The sequence below is a fragment of the Phallusia mammillata genome, chromosome 3, assembly GCF_965637545.1.
Source record: "Phallusia mammillata chromosome 3, kaPhaMamm4.hap1.1, whole genome shotgun sequence".
Classification (NCBI taxonomy): Eukaryota; Metazoa; Chordata; class Ascidiacea; order Phlebobranchia; family Ascidiidae; genus Phallusia; species Phallusia mammillata.
In genome coordinates, this window is record NC_137254.1 from 14,039,360 (window position 1) to 14,056,223 (window position 16,864).

A 16,864-nucleotide genomic window follows, 5' to 3' on the forward strand; every position below is an offset into this window, starting at 1 on the left:
GCCTGATGGCGCATTCATCGCCGCAAGGTGGCGCAATATATTGCATATTATATTTTACAAAATTTTCGTATTTTTTGAACATAAATAAAATGCAACTAGCTTTTACTGAGTTTGTTTAGACACACATCTTCTTCGACTTTAAGTAGTGTCTGTAATAGGATATAAGGGCATCCAAAACATTAATCCTCATATTGTTGTTATAATGGCTCCTTCAAGTGATCTCAGAGGGACCACAAAAGGCAAGTATTTTAAAGAAAAATGTTTGAGAACCACTGTTATAATGGTTTTCGCCGTTGTGGTCGAGACCATGAAAGCACAAATATTTGTAACTCCACTTGTTAGGCCTTATCAGCATGAACTGTTTCAAACAGGAATGGGCTATGAACGGCACCACCATCTGTTCGTCAACACAAAGATCCGGTTGTTGCGGATTGCGAGTAATGAGAAGTTTATTACTATGGTGGCGGGGTGTCCCAAAACCGGAGTATCATCTACAGCTATAAAGAAAACGTCTGAAACAATTGAAAAATTTAGACATTATATCCCTGTAGCATTTAATGGAAATTTAAGTTCCATGTCTGATTTGCTTTATTGGAACGCAATAGTGTTTAGGACAGGGGTGGGGAACCTGCGGCCTAAAGGCCACATACGGCCTATTGAAGTGCGGCCTTCCAAGTCAAAATACATTTTTAGGATGTTGGGACTATTGACTGCAACCGGCGCAGAAAAACTAGAGCCAATAGTCCCATATTGCTACACGCAGCGATTTCCGTAGGACTGCCGAAAGGCCAAGGTTCTACAATCTTAATTAAGTTGCAAGCGCATAATCGAATGTCTTAAACTCGTCTGTGATGTCACAAGGTTTTCTTAGATCATTGATATTTGTAAACAAACAAGTTTCTAGTATAAATTAATCCATAATGTTGTAGTGAAGGTGAAAATGCAGTCAGGAATTTTATTTAGCTTCGACAGTAAGTCCTACATCACTACGAGGGAATAACAAAACGACCATTCTGCAAGTCAAACGGTTAAACAGCACTGTCAATGGCCTGGGAAATAGTCTATGCGGCCTAACGAGTGTCGATAAACTGTTTGGTGGCCTTTACATACAAAAAGGTTCCCCACCCCTGGTTTAGGATGTTTGTGTTGTATATTGGCTTGGTAGTTAACAAGGATTTCCTGTCAGCGCTATCTCAGTTTCTTAAGTTTTGCTGTTGCTATGAGATACTTGTTAACAAATGAACTAACAAGCAAGGATGTAAATGTTTGTACTTGCTCTTTAAAAGATTTTGTTTTAAAGTGTTGCCAGTTGTATGGGAAAGTCCCTAATTCATTTACCTGAAGATTATGAAAAGTGTGGACCTTTGGAAAATGTAAATTGCTTTGTTTTTAAAAGCTGTTTGGGAGCTTTAAAAAATATGTAAAATCTGGCTTTAAACCATTGCAGCAAGTTGCACGGTTTGTGTTTTATGAAAACGAAAATGTCATTGATCCTTTTTATAGGTGCCAGTCAAGTTCAATTACTAAATGTGTGAAGGTTGTGATAAGAACTTGTGGTTGAAGTGTTTAAAGTTTGATGCTAAATAAATCAGTCTGTATGTGTTAAATTTTGTGACGGGTCTAATGATATAGTACCCAAACAGTGGCTAGTAGGGACAAGTGAGTGTGTAGCGGTCACGTGCTTTCAAACCATCATTTTGGCTAAGCAGTACGTAATGGAAAATTTTAACTTTGGAAGCATGACTTTTCGTTCAATGAATTTTATAAGTTGCTTTTGTGACATATGGCTTTACTGTTCCATGTGTTCTCATGATTCAGTAACTATTGGAAGCACATATTCTGTGTCGTTCTTACATGTTTCCGTCTTCCTGATATCGTCCAACAGCCTGACCATAAAGAGCTCTACACACCAGACGCGGTTGACGGCTGGGGCTAGCGACGTTAGTCAGCGCCGGCGGTTGTTGGCAGATTTTCCGCGTAACGTTTGGAGCGACGTTGACCCTTCACACCGGCAATACGGTTGACGTCCACGACTTTTTTTGCTAAGAAAACTGGCTCAATGTGTTTGACATATTGATTGTTTCTGTGTTTTAAGAGAGTTGCTACAAAATTCCGATCAGTTTATTTTGTGACAAAATATAACGTTGAGCATAATCCTCCTACTGTAAAGTGTTTCCAAAAACAATTGCAACAGCAATATTGGATTTAGTTTATTTCTGTCATTGCTGTTGAAACACACGTTACTGTTTTACATACACTTTTATGTTTGAAAGTTGGCAATATAATAGCAATAACATAAATGAACACAATTTAGGAAACACAAGATCGCAGAAATGCAAAGAAAATATAACAACCTTCCAAAAAAGCTTAAATGTAAAAATATGCATGTACATTTCAATTTCATTACAAACTTGCACATTGTTGCACAATCACAATGATGCCAGATGTTCTGAAGTATGAGAAAAAAACTTTTATTCTTTGGCTGGTGGCATTATTTTAAGTTTGAAAATTGATCATTTTGCTGCGCGATGTTGGATGAGGTTTTCATTGGAAAATTGCTTTCTATAGTGTGAATAACATGTCACAAATTGATGACTTGAACTCTGGAAACATATGGGACAGTCGACTAGCAGAAACTACATTTTATTCAAGTATACTAACCTGGAAATCCAATTATGCACACATTTTCTTTTCTTGCAATAAAGTTTATTGAACTAGTGCACTGGAGTTGAATCAGTCAGAGCTACAATTCTGCAACAAAACACAGTTGTTAAAGCAACAATACATTTAGAATATATACCAAAATTCACCTACAAATATGCTCATATGAGTAGTAATTCCATCCTGGTAAGATTATAACAGCAGCACCTCTCTTGCACTTTTAAAGTAGTGGTTTCATATTTACAAAATCATTTCATTAAAAATGACCAGTTGACCACCCAGGACTACACAAACAAGCTGTGTATATAAAAGTTATTTAAACCACTGGTAATAAAATTTTAGTATGTTTGTATTCAGCATTAATATCAAACTGTTTACAAGTCGAACACCCGCCGAATACCAAGTTTTTCACCCAGCAGTTCATCGCGGCTGACGGAAAAGTTAAATCCGATTTAACTTTGCCGTCACGGCAAGTCGCTGTCTGGTGTGAATACCCCGTCGCTTGCCGTCGAACGCAAAAACGCGTCGCTATCCGCCAACCGCGTCTGGCGTGAATCTTGCTTAAGACAGGCTGTTGCGTAAACCGGGTGTTTCGAAATAGTTGTGCAATCCTTTGCAGTGCTGCATATCTTTGCAAGCATTTAACTTAAAACAAACTAATAACTGATGTGAGTAAAAGAAGGCACTACTGTTCTGGAATGATTGCACGAAAAACGAGTATCATTTTAAAAGCCAATGTTTATCGTTGATCTTTTTCTTTCCCATTGTATCCTTTCCTTGGAGATTAGAGACTTGATGTGTGTTGCGTAACCACAATAAAAGACAAGAACTAAATTAATCTGTTGCTGGATCATGTCGGCTCTATGCAGCAAGCGTTAAGAATCGTACCAATGAACTTACTCGCTACTGCAGACGACCGATACTAACCACGAGAAGCAGAAGAAACAATGAGCTTCCTAGTAAAGAATGCCATAGCTCAGCTGACGCAGGAGCACATTTCCAAACCAATATTAGCTCTGTTATTCATTGAGGAAACCGCGCACGCGCATACACCTAGCCCCGCAAGTGCAGACGGCCCAAGATGTCACCAACATGCAATCACTTTTTCAGAAACAAGCCTACAGCAGATTGGACAACTTGTCCTTGTTCTATACTGTGTCAAGCAAGTAAGTAGAATATATATATATATATATATATATATATATATATATATATATTCGTAGCTGTATTGATTATGTCACAATCATGACAAGTGTTGTCAATTGTAGATGCATATGAGCAATGTGTGAAAAAAAATTATTCAAAACAACAAAGTAGTGGATTCTTCAACGGAAGAATGTTCTGGTGAGGAAGGAGACATCCAAGGTTCAGACTGAGCAAAAGCACCCAAATTGAAAAAGCAGATGATCCCCCCACTTGTACGCACTAAAACAGCACAGAGGTTCATAACTGCTTATAATTTACTTTTTATTAGTGTTTCCACTTCTGGGAACAACAGGGCAACTTTTACGAGACTTTTACCACGAATGCGTACAGATCAGGCACCTACCCTACACCCCACTAACTTGCAGGTGGTACTCGATAAACTTAACGAATGGATTCCAAACTGGAAACACATTTGGACCTTATAAAAGAAAAGGATACATGCCTCACAGAACTGTGGATGCCAGAACCTGCCGATAATGAAAAAGACCTCGTGGGTATTATCACACAGATGAAAGTTATATATATTTTTTATATGTGCAAAAACTTTTTGTTTTGTTTTTGTGTGTACACTGTACTCATTTTCGGAGATAGTGTTGAGCTTAAGTTTATAGTATTAAAAGAAATGATGCTAAAATTACGGTTAATGATTATGGTATGCTAGTTGTTATGTTAGTTAACTTCAGTTCACTTTGATGAACCACTGTTTGTTTCTTATGGCAATTTATTGTTTTAAAAATAATTCTTATTGTGCACTGAATGTGATTGCCAATTGGTCTAATTCCTTGTCTTATGTGTTTCAGGATAAATCTAGGTTGGCCAAAGTAATTGAAATGGATGGCAATTTTTAAAATTTGTTAAAGATTTTTATGACCAAAAATCTGGCCTTACAATTTTCAGGGAGTAGTTTGTGGCCTGGAAGACAGCTGACGAAAAAAAGCTTCAAACGGCATGCATTGTTTGCTTTCTTTTCAGTTAAGACACGTTTTTAGCAATGTCGGCGTAGGGATACAGTGTTACTTTTGTTTTAATTTACTTATTTCATCAGAAATTCTTCAATACACGCAACTTCAAAAGGCGACACATGACGAAATCGGCTCAGCTTTTAAAAAAGTTTTTAACGGCGTGACCGACTGGGACGGCGGTCGTGCGTTGACAGCAAAATCTTACAAATCGCAAGACCCCCAGCTGATAAACTTCCAACTACAGCCGAATGCGAAGCGGGCGGCAGTTCAACTGATCCTTGTTTATCAGACAGTGAGTAAGCGTGATCCTTACTCTTGTTCGTTTTTGTTTTGTTTCTTCTTTAAATAAAAGTAACACCAATGGGGATGACTGACTAGACCAGTGGTTCTTAACCGGTGGGAAATTTCCCACTAGTGGAAAATATGTTACGTAAATTGTTGTCGCTGATTTTTCTTCAATACCTATTTTAGGTTTATATGCATTATTAGGTTTATACAGCAGTACGCCTGTAGTTACAATTCATACATGTTGTAAATCTGATTATTGAGTCACTAAGTGTTTTTTCATCGAACAAAGGCCTATTATTATTTTGATACACACCGTTGCTAAAGGAAGAAGGGGTGCCTTCGAATACTACATGTGCGCTTGGTAACCTTTTTTCGTGTAACGTAACTTAAAACTACTGCAGGTAACTCTCTTTGGTGCGATTAAACTCATAATAGGCGCGACGTAACTCGAAAATACTGCAGATGTCCTGTTTGTGTATGCGACGATTCATAAATACTGCAGTTCACTTTAAAACAAGCTTAAAATGTTGGAAAAGTGTTACGATAGTCACAACAGACACCCAAAACCTAAATCCCTGAACTTAAGACCCTGAAGCCTTACCCTAGGCCTAAATCAATCCCAACCTTTATTGCAGAACCTACAGCTTTTTAAACTAAAGTCGCACTACGAGTTTCCTCGCTTCAGAAAAGGTTACCTGCACTGTTTACGAACTTTGTCGCATTAAAACGAGTTACCCGGAATATACTTTTTTTCACGGGGTTCGAACCCAGGACACTCCCGGGGACGCATCCCGATCAGGTTTTTATGTCTGTATATGAGTCGGGCGCGCCAGGTCTTTCGGCCAAGTTCCTGCCCACCTGCAATATACCTAGCAAAGTACCAGCGGACTAAGAGCACTTAGCGCACCAGGTGGACCTGCAGTATTCGAAGGCACAGAGGAAGAAGTAGTAAGGCTAGCTGCAAAATTGTTCTGTTAACAACACATACTTAAAGGAAAGAAACCGCAGAGCTAAAACATTTTAGAATATTTTTAATTTATCATTGTTTTCCGCACGCATCTAGTGTAAGCTAGTGCAAAATGTTGATTGCGAAAGTTAAAATTAACACTAAGCGATAGTATGACGAAGATTACACCAGGTATGGATTTACTTGCCTCGTGAAAGATGGAGTGGATATACCGCAGCGTGCGTAATGGTTTTATCATGCGCTAACAGCTGCTTAAAACCATTTCAACTCAACCAGCCTTCACACAACGTCACAATAAGCTGCAAATGGAGGATGATTTACGAAGCTCGCTTTCTAATATCAATCGTCGCATCGAGATGCCAGTGATAAAAAATCAATCGCAAAAATCACATTGATTAAAATTACCTCTTTGCTTATTTTGTTTAAAGTAACAGGTAGTAAACTTGAAGTTGTTTTAATTGTTATGTCCGTTTTGCAAAGTTTATAGGCTACAACATAGTGCGTACGGCTAATATTGTTATGGCACAAAACATTATTAAATTACCAGAGGTGGAAAATTCCAACTTGGTGATTGACATAAGTGGGAAACTACACCAAAAAGGTTAAGAACCACTGGACTAGACGGTATACGTAGGGCGAACACAATGATAAGCAGCCTCGGTCAAGTTAGTTTAAGTGAGGCTCAACGACGTAAGAAGTAAGATGTCCGGTATGTGCCAGACATGGATATAATGTCTGGCCATAAATACGGAACGTGGATGGACCAACCATAAATCCGGACGTACGCCCCATGTATGGGGTTGTTTCAATGTCAACCCTTAGCCATAATTTTATGTAAGGTTGAAACACGGTTGTCATGTGCGACCCGTACTTGGTTGCACCAGTAAGCCATATACGTACTTAGACACGGCCCGGGCATAAATTTTTGCCTGGTGTGCAATGCGAAATGAGACGTGTAGTTAGCATCGAGGCAAACTATAATTCCATATCGCGCGATCGGAAACAACATTCTTCATTTTTAAAACAATGATAAAAATGCATACACATTTTTTAACTTAATGATGACAGTCCCCCAAGACTACCATGTGCCCCGGTGCGACGCACCGACTGCCCTCCCCTCTTATGAGGCCTGTCTTATTGCCTTTTAGTTAGCTCGCCTAGACTGGAAGCAATAAAAACAACCTGCTGCGTCGCAGCGTAAAAATAACCTGCAAGTCGTAAAACCGCATGGTTTAGCCATATTTATCCTCGACAAAACTTTCATGCAAAAACTTATGGCCAATCAATGGAATTTATTGCGATACATATTTCCAAGAGAGACCAACAAAAATTACACAGATAATTTAAATCACAAAGCAACAACTGCGTACTCAAAACAAAAGGATCAAAGTTCCAAACTTACCACGTAGTTATTTGTTAGTATCAACCTACTCAATTTCCTCAAGTGCGTAAATTCGAGAAAAAAATTACGTTTGGCAAGGAGGGTTACTAAAATACCACACCTGTTACAGACCTGGACTAAATTACTCAACCACCGCAACAAATTAATTGATTTTGCACTTGTGTGTATTTAGGCAAGAAGCTGAAATGAAATTCTTTGTACATTTAGGGCAATGAAGTTTTTTTTAGATTGCCTTTTCCATGTTCTGTTCTCATGTGATCTTGAAACTTCTCTACTCTTGGAAAGCTAAGTGGACATTCAGTGCACTGATGACGTTGCGGCGTTGTGTGAACTTTCATTGACTCAACATATTTCCGCGCTGTCGAAATTTCTTCTCGCAATACTTACAAGTGAATGGCAATTCGCCGTTATGAAGTAACATATGGTTTTGCAAACTTGACTGTATCCGAAGCTCTCTTTGCAAACTTTGCACTGGTAAGGTTTTTTCTTGAAATGAACTTTTTCCTCATGGGTCGTCGCTAGTGTTTTTGTTACAAAAGTCTTTGAGCAAACGCCGCAATTAAATTGTTTCTTTCCGGTGTGTCGCACCATATGATACTTAAGATGATGCTCTCGACGGAAAGTTTTCTCACAAACGTCACATCTAAAGGGTTTTTCGTCATTGTGTACTCTCATATGGGCGATTAGGTTATGTTTCTGGTCTGAAGAGAACGTGCTTTCCGAACACTGGTGTCGCTGCTGCATGGACAGTCCTGGATGTTGTAATTTAAAATGCTCCACGAGATTTGCTTTGGTGTTGAACTGGTCTTTACACTTGATGCATTTGTAAACCAAATCTGTAAAATTGTTATGGTTACATATAGAAACGAAGTGTAACGTGGTACCAGTGTCTAAATGAAAAAATGATGCTGCCACCAATCAAATAAAATCTTTCTACTCAAATCTGAAAAGTTATTTATCATTTCGGACGAATTTAGCGTTTGTGAAAACAAATGTCAAAACAGTTTGTGCGATTAGAAATTTTTGTGACGATATAAAAGCATTTTAAACAAACCGTGATGAGATTTTTCGTGAAGTTTGCAAGTCCCCGTTTGTGCAAATTGCTTGTCGCAGAACTTGCACCTATACGGTTTTGCTCCCGTGTGTTTGTTTAAATGCTGTTCATAGTTAAACTTTCGGTTGAAGACCTTTTGACAAAAACCACAAATAAACTTCTTTTCTTGTTTATGCGTAGATCGCTTGTGACTTTTCATGGAACTTGACTGGCTAAACTTTTCCCCACATTCTTTGCATTCGTAAGACTGTTCAAAAGTATGCGTGCGAGTGTGAAGTTTTAGATGCTCTTTCCGCTTGCAAATATCGCAGGAGGCTGGGCGTTTCAGCTCCTTCTGAAAAGACATATTTATGCAGTACAACAATCACCGACTAATTAATAACAAAGCTAAAAGCTAGCATATGTCAACGTTAATTGAAGCTTTCAAATTTAGCCTGTTTTAGAAATGCGTCTCTACCTTCAAAGTTTGCTGTACATACATTTGAGCTCATTCGACACAAGTTACTATAGCTCACTATTTATCCCAACCGTATTTTTTTAGTTCCTAAATATCGCAAGCCACAGGGTAAAAATGATTTTTTGTCTCTGAAACAGTGGTGCAAGAAATCCGATAAGACTTATCGAACTTTTTGTTAAGAAAAGATACGTTCAAGTTAGGTACTCACCAATGGTTGTACTTTCCCATTGTTTTCCTTACAACAAAGGGGTTTAGTCTCAAACTTTTGAAAACACGCAATTCAACACCATACAAAGACCCCATAACAGTGACTTGTTCTTCTTACTTTTGGGTATTTTTCGTCTGGTTACTTGCATACGTCGGTGGGTGGTTCAGTTTTGTTGTCTATAAGCATAAATTTTCATTCCTTCGAGGACAAGCAACTAAGTCAACCCACAAGTTGCATTTCGCATAAAACACATTTTATATCTATATTTCGTGCGCGAACAACGCCAGACGTTGACGGTAGCTACGCCTAAAAACAGCTTGAACTGTCGGGCTGTCCGGTTGGTTAATCCGGCACTGACTGCAATATAGATTTAATAGAACAAATAATAATTAAAATGTTTACCCTCCCCAAACAATAAAAGCTGCAGTAGTGTAGCCTGAAATAAGTACTACAGCAACTTTCAGCGATCATCAAGACAAATCGTAAATAGTGAAGATCAACTTCCTTAGAACACTAGCTTGGTCGTGATTAAACCGAAAAGAAAAACAGAAGCAATCTGGTAATTAAATTACTGAAACCCACCGGCAACTTTTTCAATTCAGGTTCCGATAAATTTTCACACTATCGCTAAAGGGTGTAACATGCGGCATCACTTGCAAATGCATTCATCTCTGCTGTTTTACTGGCTGTTAGGTTAATGTTGCCGAAATGTTTGTATTTTGCTAACAGTGTTAAAACGACAAACACAATAGTTTAAGTTATTAATTTGGTTCAAGTCGGCCAACAAACACCGACACTTATTTAAGATAATATGCAACACAAAGTGAGTTAGTTCTGGTCTTGTCTGTTGAATTAAGATCTGTCTAATTCAGTTTCATGTTAAGTCGTTAAGTCTGGTTCTTAGTTCAATTAAGTTCTGGTTATTTAGTGTCTCAGGTATCATGCACATATAGTAAAGCAAGTGACGATGACGTAACTGCACAGATGTAGTGACAAATGGGAATTTAGGTCGATTGTCAATAAAGTGATGATGGCGAAACAATACCATCACATGATTTAAATTAATAGTCCGAATGAGAACCCGACAGTTTGCAATAAAAAATTTTTGCAATAAAAATTTAAACAAGAAAATCACAAATTGGTTTTGATGATTGTGTTCGAGATCTGTCGATTTATTTCTCAGGGTTCGAAATTTTTCTAGTTCCCTTGCAATAATCTTTTGGTAATCCGAGAACATTTAAAACTTGTTGTTCCTTTTCTGATTTGCAGGCTCGTAGACCCTTAAAGCGAAGGGTTGCTTCGAACTTTCAAATCGCGGTAAAGTCCATGGTGAAATTTGACTTGTTGACTATTGTGGCATCGGCTTGTTGCAATTGTTTGGCACGCGTGATGAGAAATTTCCTTTTCCTGTATGTATTATTGTAGTTAAGATTTTTAACCCTCTGTTTGCAAACCTTGTTGACGAGTTTCTTCCGCATCGCCGTTGGTTTGGCTTCCATAGAATTATTCAAAAAATGAAGGATAGTGTTTCAAATTCATATAGCACACACTGTATCAGAAAGTCGCGTCATTATATGACCCCGGTGTTCTAACTTCTGAAATTGAACAGCGCAACTGTTTACAGTCAGTGGATGAACGCAGATTAGGGAACTACAAGTAAACAACGTCAAAAATACCCTTCCAGGATAACTGTTAAATAACCCTAATGTCGGTCATATCAATATTTCGCACACATTAATCCAATTGCTTACTGCCAAGGGTTAAGAGACATGCAACGCAAAGACAGAGTCTAATTTTTATTAGCGAAATAAAAATAAACAACAACTCAGCAGATGCAGAATAGGCGCATTTCGGGGGTGCACTAAAAAAAAATCAGTTTAGTGCTAGACTGTGTCACATTGTAAGCATTTCTAGAACAAATCAAAAAAATACAAACACGGGCAGATAGCACGTGAGAGTACAGTTTGTTTTGGATTCTGCAGACCTGAATACATCTAATCACAGAAACACAAAATCAAGTAGCACGTACTCAGCGTTCCAATGAGAGCGAAAAAAATACAGAAATTTCACATCTGTTATGCATGACCGTTTCCGGAGAACACATGTCAATAAAAAGACCAAAACGCCATACCAGATAAAAAAACAAGTCATACCACATAACCAAAAGAAAACAAAATACGACTGATGTGCTGGTATAAAATCTTTGAATACTGCTTTAAACAGATCCAAATCCTGGTTAACAATTTACTGCTAGCATAAAAGACTTTTTAATGGTACCAATGTCAGCAATATGTACATTAATTTTAAGCGTTATAGCAACCATTCTTCAAATCCTGTAAACCATGAACAAACTCCACAGTTATGCCGAGGAGGTCAAGCTCTGATGAAGTGTGGCAGGAAAAGCATCTAATCGTTAAGATTTTATAATAAGGTTACTGTTAGTCAGCCCTCTACAAGTTAAAATAGACCTTATACCTTACCATCAAAATAACACATTTCAGCAAGAGAAATCCTGCAAAACTTCTCAAAATTCCATTCAAACAATGGGGATGAGTAAAAAAACACTAGTCTTCCATTTGTTCTAATATCATTTTAAAAATTTCGTAAGACCATTCAATGCTATCCAGTGGTGAAAGCAATGGCGTAACAAAAAATTTATGTATATTGACCTTTAAATACATAGAGTAAACGAACATACATAACACTGGTTATTACTTTTAACCCAAAGAGTTACAAAAATATTTCCTGTTGAACAGTTGCAAAAATATGATTTGTTACAAACTAATACCCTCAGTTACTAGGGTGTTTTATTTCAGTATTACATTTTTTAAAAATGTTGAATTAAAGAAAACGTCAATCCTAAAACGCTGATAAACAACTAAAATCAACAAACTGACTTTCTCATCACAAAATGTAGAAAGCAAAATGTGAAAGTGAAAGGTTTCTTTTACGTGATTTACGATTGGGATTAGGAGACCCGTCACTTTTGTCTACATTTTCCTGCAAAGTCATGTTAAAGTCACCCCCTCGTCTTACGACTTTGGGTGAGTGCGAATCTTTTTTTGTGAGCAAGATTGCCTTTTTGTGAGCAGGATTGCCTTTACTACGGGTAGAGCTATGTGCCCAATCTATTTTGTTACCCAATTCTATTTCAACTGAAGAGTACGTTTCCTGGAGAAAAACGACATAAAATACTTTCCCTTTAAGAAAGTGAAAAATAGCTTTCGTTTGTTATAATTCCCAATACCCTCCACATTGAATGAGGTATTAATTTATACGGACATCGCAGTAAAAAATAAGTTAAGAACAAACACTCTATTGATACTTTCGTCAATTGCTAATGAAATCAAATCGCTGAGGCAAAAAAAATCAACAAAATGTATAATTATTATATTACTTTGGTGGTAAACAAAGAAACATACCAATCAAAACTTTAGCAATTTTATTACCCTCATTTTTAATTATACTATCTTATTGGCTGTGCAATTTTTGTCCCTTTCACGCGCCCGCCATTCCAGAACTTTTGATGTTGAGTCTTCGCATGTCATTTCGTTATTCCAACTTGCTATCAATGAAGTATTTGCCGGGGTAAAGCGTAATGCCTTTTACGAATCACAACCTTGCAACTCTGTTTATTGCCTTTTTGTGTTGAGTGAATTGACATGTGCCTTCAAATGTTCACCACGTTGAAATGTTTTTTCACAAACTTCACATCGATGAGGTTTCTCATTGGTGTGCGTCAACATGTGTCTTTTAAACTTCCAATAAGACTGAATCTGTACAAATGCCTCCCACAGGTGTTGTTATGTTTTGATTTAAACGTTTCAAGCATCGAACAGCGTGTAAACTCGTGGTTGTATTGTGCTTGCTGTTATAAGAAAAAGCAATTCACAGGCGTAGATGTGCAGTCTGTTATGAGGATATTTCGTCAAAGGAAAATTTATTTTTTAAGTTGATGCAAAGGACAGTGTGTAGCCATGCTGTTTCCATTTTATGATATTGTAGCGCTGTTTACTTGCGCAAGTGCAAATATTGAATAAACACAACACAGAAAGGGCGAGACAAAACACGTTGCAAATAGAAAAAGGCACGTGACGTATTGTGCAGTTCGATTACGCGTGAATGGTTAACGCAGTTGGGGAAAACACCCAGTTGTCGCCACACAGCCCCCCTCCAGAATCGTACAATGCGCGACAAAAATGGTTGACGTCTGGTCGCATTCTCGCGAAGGCATTGCATGCGTTTTTCTTCGGGGGCCGTCCTCTTCTTGGGGGTTGTGCAACCTGAACAGGCATAGTTAAATCGACCTGTGCTGGTTTGAGTCTGTCAACCGAAACGGTTTGTGGTCGCCCACCCAAATCCACTATGAAAGACTTCTCGCCGGTCTCAATGACTTTGTAGGGACCCTCATATGGCGGTCGATGGGAATCTTTCCTGATAAACACAAACTTTGTTGTTGACAAATTAGCTGGAATAGCTGAGTTTTTAAGACCATGGCGGGACATACGGACCGGAGCCTGCTTTGAAATCGTATCTTCCAGAGTAGGGAGAAGTGTTGCTAAATCTGACGAAGGATTTTTCAGTGGGACGATGTCTCCCGGTATCCGTATCGGCACACCATATACAAGCTGAGCGGACGATGCTTGTAACTCTTCTTTAGGTATGGTTCTAATTCCTAGAAGTACCCATGGTAACTCATCAAGCCAATTTGAACTGGGATACTGGCCATGAGGGCACTTTTTAAGTGTCTATGAAATCGTTCCACGAGCCCGTTTGCTTGCGGGTGGAAAGCCGTGGTTTTATGAAGCTTAATGCCTAAAAGCTGATTCATCATTGACCGCAGTTCTGAAGTGAATTGCGCCCCACGATCTAAAGAAATATCTGCTGGAATGCCAAATCGGGCAATCCAGTTGCTCTAGCACAGTGGTTCTCCACTAAAGTAAATCACCAAGTTCGAATTTGTTATTTTTATAATGATGTTTTGTGCCCAACATCAACAAAAATGATTCTTTAAAAAAAAAAAATATGTGAAGCGATTTGGTCGGGACCTTAAAGGTATACTGAAATCTTATTTAGTGATTTCGTGGGTAAGTAAATTGTGTGGCATTTTAAAAAATCTCATGTGCTTGCAATAGTAGTCATTTACAGAATCAACGGACCAAATGCATTTATTCGCGAACAATAACAAAGTCCTTTGAACTTCAGCTTAGTAATAGAGGTGCGATAAGGTTGCATCTCGTTATGAGCTTCTTGCTTGGCGGAGCCAATAACATGTAATCAAAATTAACACAGTCAGAAACACTTGCGAGCAAGGACCTGGAGAGTGCATCAGCAACATGTTTGTTTTTACCGTCAATATGTTTAATATCAGTGGTAAACTCTGAAATGTATGAAAGGTGTCGTTGCTGACGTGCTGACCACGGATATGTAGCTTTATTAATGGCAAATGTGAGTGGTTTATGGTCCGTGTACGCGGTGAAAGATATTCCTTCCAAAAAATATTTAAAATGGCGGACAGCCAAATACAATGCCGCTCGCGGTAAAAGGTGCTGTACTTAAGCTCAGCTGGCCGTAGGCATTTGCTAAAAAACGCCAAAGGTCTCCATTGACTGTCGATTAGCTGCTCCAAAACTGCGCCAACAGCAAACCCGGCAGCGTCCACGATTAAAGCGGTTTTTGCCTCGAGCCCTGGGTGGTTAAGTAGCGTAGCATTTGCAAGTGCGTCTTTAGCTTCATCAAAAGCGGTTTGAAGGCTTTCTGTCCACGTCAAATCTTTGGCTTATTAGACAGAGCTTTGTATATGGGTAACAACATTATGGTAGCAGCTGATGGTATGAATCGATGATAAAAATTTATTACCACTAAATTGCTGTAAACCTGCAATTGTTGTTGGGCGTTTGAATCTTCGTATTGCCTCCACTTTTTCCGGCAAGGGCTTGGCCCCATGAACATTAACTTGATGTTCAAGAAAATCAATTTGTGTCTGCCGAACCTGCACTTCGCAGTGTTAATAATAAGCCCATGGCTGTCTAATCTTTTGAACAGTTGTCGTAGATGGTCAATATGCTCACTTGAAGTTTTGCTGGCCACAAGAATATCGTCAAGATAAACAAAAGCAAAAGGTAAATTTTGGCAGACGAAATCCATTAAACGCTGGAAAGCTTGTGCTGCGTTTTTTAATCGAAATGGCATACGCAAGAATTCGAACAAAGCGAATGGGGTAATTACTGCAGTCTTTGGTACATCAACTGGCGCAACAGGCACTTGGTGATAACCACGAACCAAGTGTAGTCACCACAGGGCCTCCAACCGCCGGATGCTTTGGGCACCATGTGTAAAGGCGATGACCAGAGACTCGAAGAACGCCGCACGATTCCTAGGTCAAGCAAGTGTTGAAATTCCTGTTTGGCAATCTTCAATTTTTCAGGGGGCGGACGCCTTGCCCTGGCATGGACTGGCGGCCCATTTGTAATATTAAAGTGCTCTAACTGATGCTTGGGTTGTGAGTCAGAAAAGCTACTTTTGGTCAGATTGGGGAATTCTGAAAGTAGTTTGGTGTAAGTTGGTTGTACTGCAAATGACATTATGTCACCCGCTGAATTCACTGTCTTAGAAGAATTCACAATATCTGCAGAACTCGGATGCCACAGTCGATGGCGCTTGACGTCGACAAGCAACCCATTTGCATGCAAAAAAAACGATGCCCAGCAGGGGCCGAGATACATCGGCTATTACAATTTTCCAAGCAAATCTACCAATGGAAAGATGCAAACTTAAAACTTTGAAGCCGTACGTACGCACACTAGTTCCATTGGCTGCTTTTAGTGAAACACCAGGTCTGTTTGAGCGACGATCCTGTCCAGTTGCAGGTAGCACACTTACTTCAGCACAACTGTCGATTAAGAAGTTGGCTCATGTGTTGCGGTCTGACACGAAAAAGAGTCGGTTTTGCCTGCCGGCCGTCGCAGTCAATGGGCGGCCGGCTGGCTCGTTTCCCTGACAAATACATGGACATGCCTTGGGCCCAAAGCGCTAATGTAGAAAACAAAGCCCGTCTCCACGCGGATCAAAAGCAGAGGTGTTGCTTTGACTCTGCACTTTTGAAACAATAAAATTTGGGTCGTGCCTTGCTTGCCATAAAACATCTGGCCTCTTGGCGAAACTTCGAAGGTCGTCGATGTTCTCATTTGCCAAAATAATTCTGATGTCTTCTGGCATTTGTTCTAAAAATATATGCTCAAAAAGGAAACACGGCTTGTGATCGCCTAATAAAACCAGCATTTCATCCATTAGGGCTGAAAGCTTTCCGTCCCCTAAATCAGGCAAATTTGAAAGACGAGCGGCTCTCTCTTGCTTTGAAAGAGAATATGTGTCCAACAGTTGCTGCTTAAGCGCTTCATGTTTTTCTTCTGCAGGCGGATGTTCCAACAAATCAATTAGACGTTGTGCTGTGTTTTGATCCAATGCAGAAACCACGTAATTAAACTTTGTTTTATCGTCAATTATTTTCCGCAAAGCAAACTGTGCTTCTGCTTGATTAAACCAAACACGCGGTTGCGCGGCCAAAAATGTCGGCAACTTTAAAGACACTGCATGCTCTTCCATCCTGAGAAATTCGTTCTCAGGTTACGGGGTCACCACTGTAGCGCTGTTTATTTG

General features: G+C 39.1%; 1 protein-coding gene, 1 long non-coding RNA gene and 1 pseudogene across 3 annotated transcripts; all 3 read right to left on the reverse strand.

The window, feature by feature from the left end:
* Positions 1–7,356: 7,356 nt before the first annotated feature.
* Positions 7,357–9,055, reverse strand: LOC145218969 (zinc finger Y-chromosomal protein 1-like; annotated as a pseudogene). Its single transcript, XR_013857794.1, has 2 exons — positions 8,541–9,055; positions 7,357–8,322 (listed from the first exon to the last, which is right to left on the reverse strand). The product of XR_013857794.1 is annotated as a zinc finger Y-chromosomal protein 1-like (transcript).
* Positions 9,056–10,987: 1,932 nt separating this feature from the next.
* Positions 10,988–12,001, reverse strand: LOC145219059 (uncharacterized). Its single transcript, XR_013857836.1, has 2 exons — positions 11,686–12,001; positions 10,988–11,611 (listed from the first exon to the last, which is right to left on the reverse strand). It is a non-coding gene; the product is annotated as an uncharacterized LOC145219059 (long non-coding RNA).
* A 4,236-nt stretch (positions 12,002–16,237) lies between these two features.
* On the reverse strand, positions 16,238–16,864 carry LOC145219603 (uncharacterized). The gene has a single exon (XM_080086947.1). It carries the CDS (start codon positions 16,808–16,810, stop codon positions 16,238–16,240), a length of 573 nt encoding a protein of 190 aa, XP_079943073.1. The 5' UTR covers positions 16,811–16,864.

What these genes read in the sequence shown, in the direction of transcription:
- LOC145219603 (XM_080086947.1), bottom strand. Translation starts at nt 16,810, where the DNA reads ATGGAAGAGCATGCAGTGTCTTTAAAGTTGCCGACATTTTTGGCCGCG.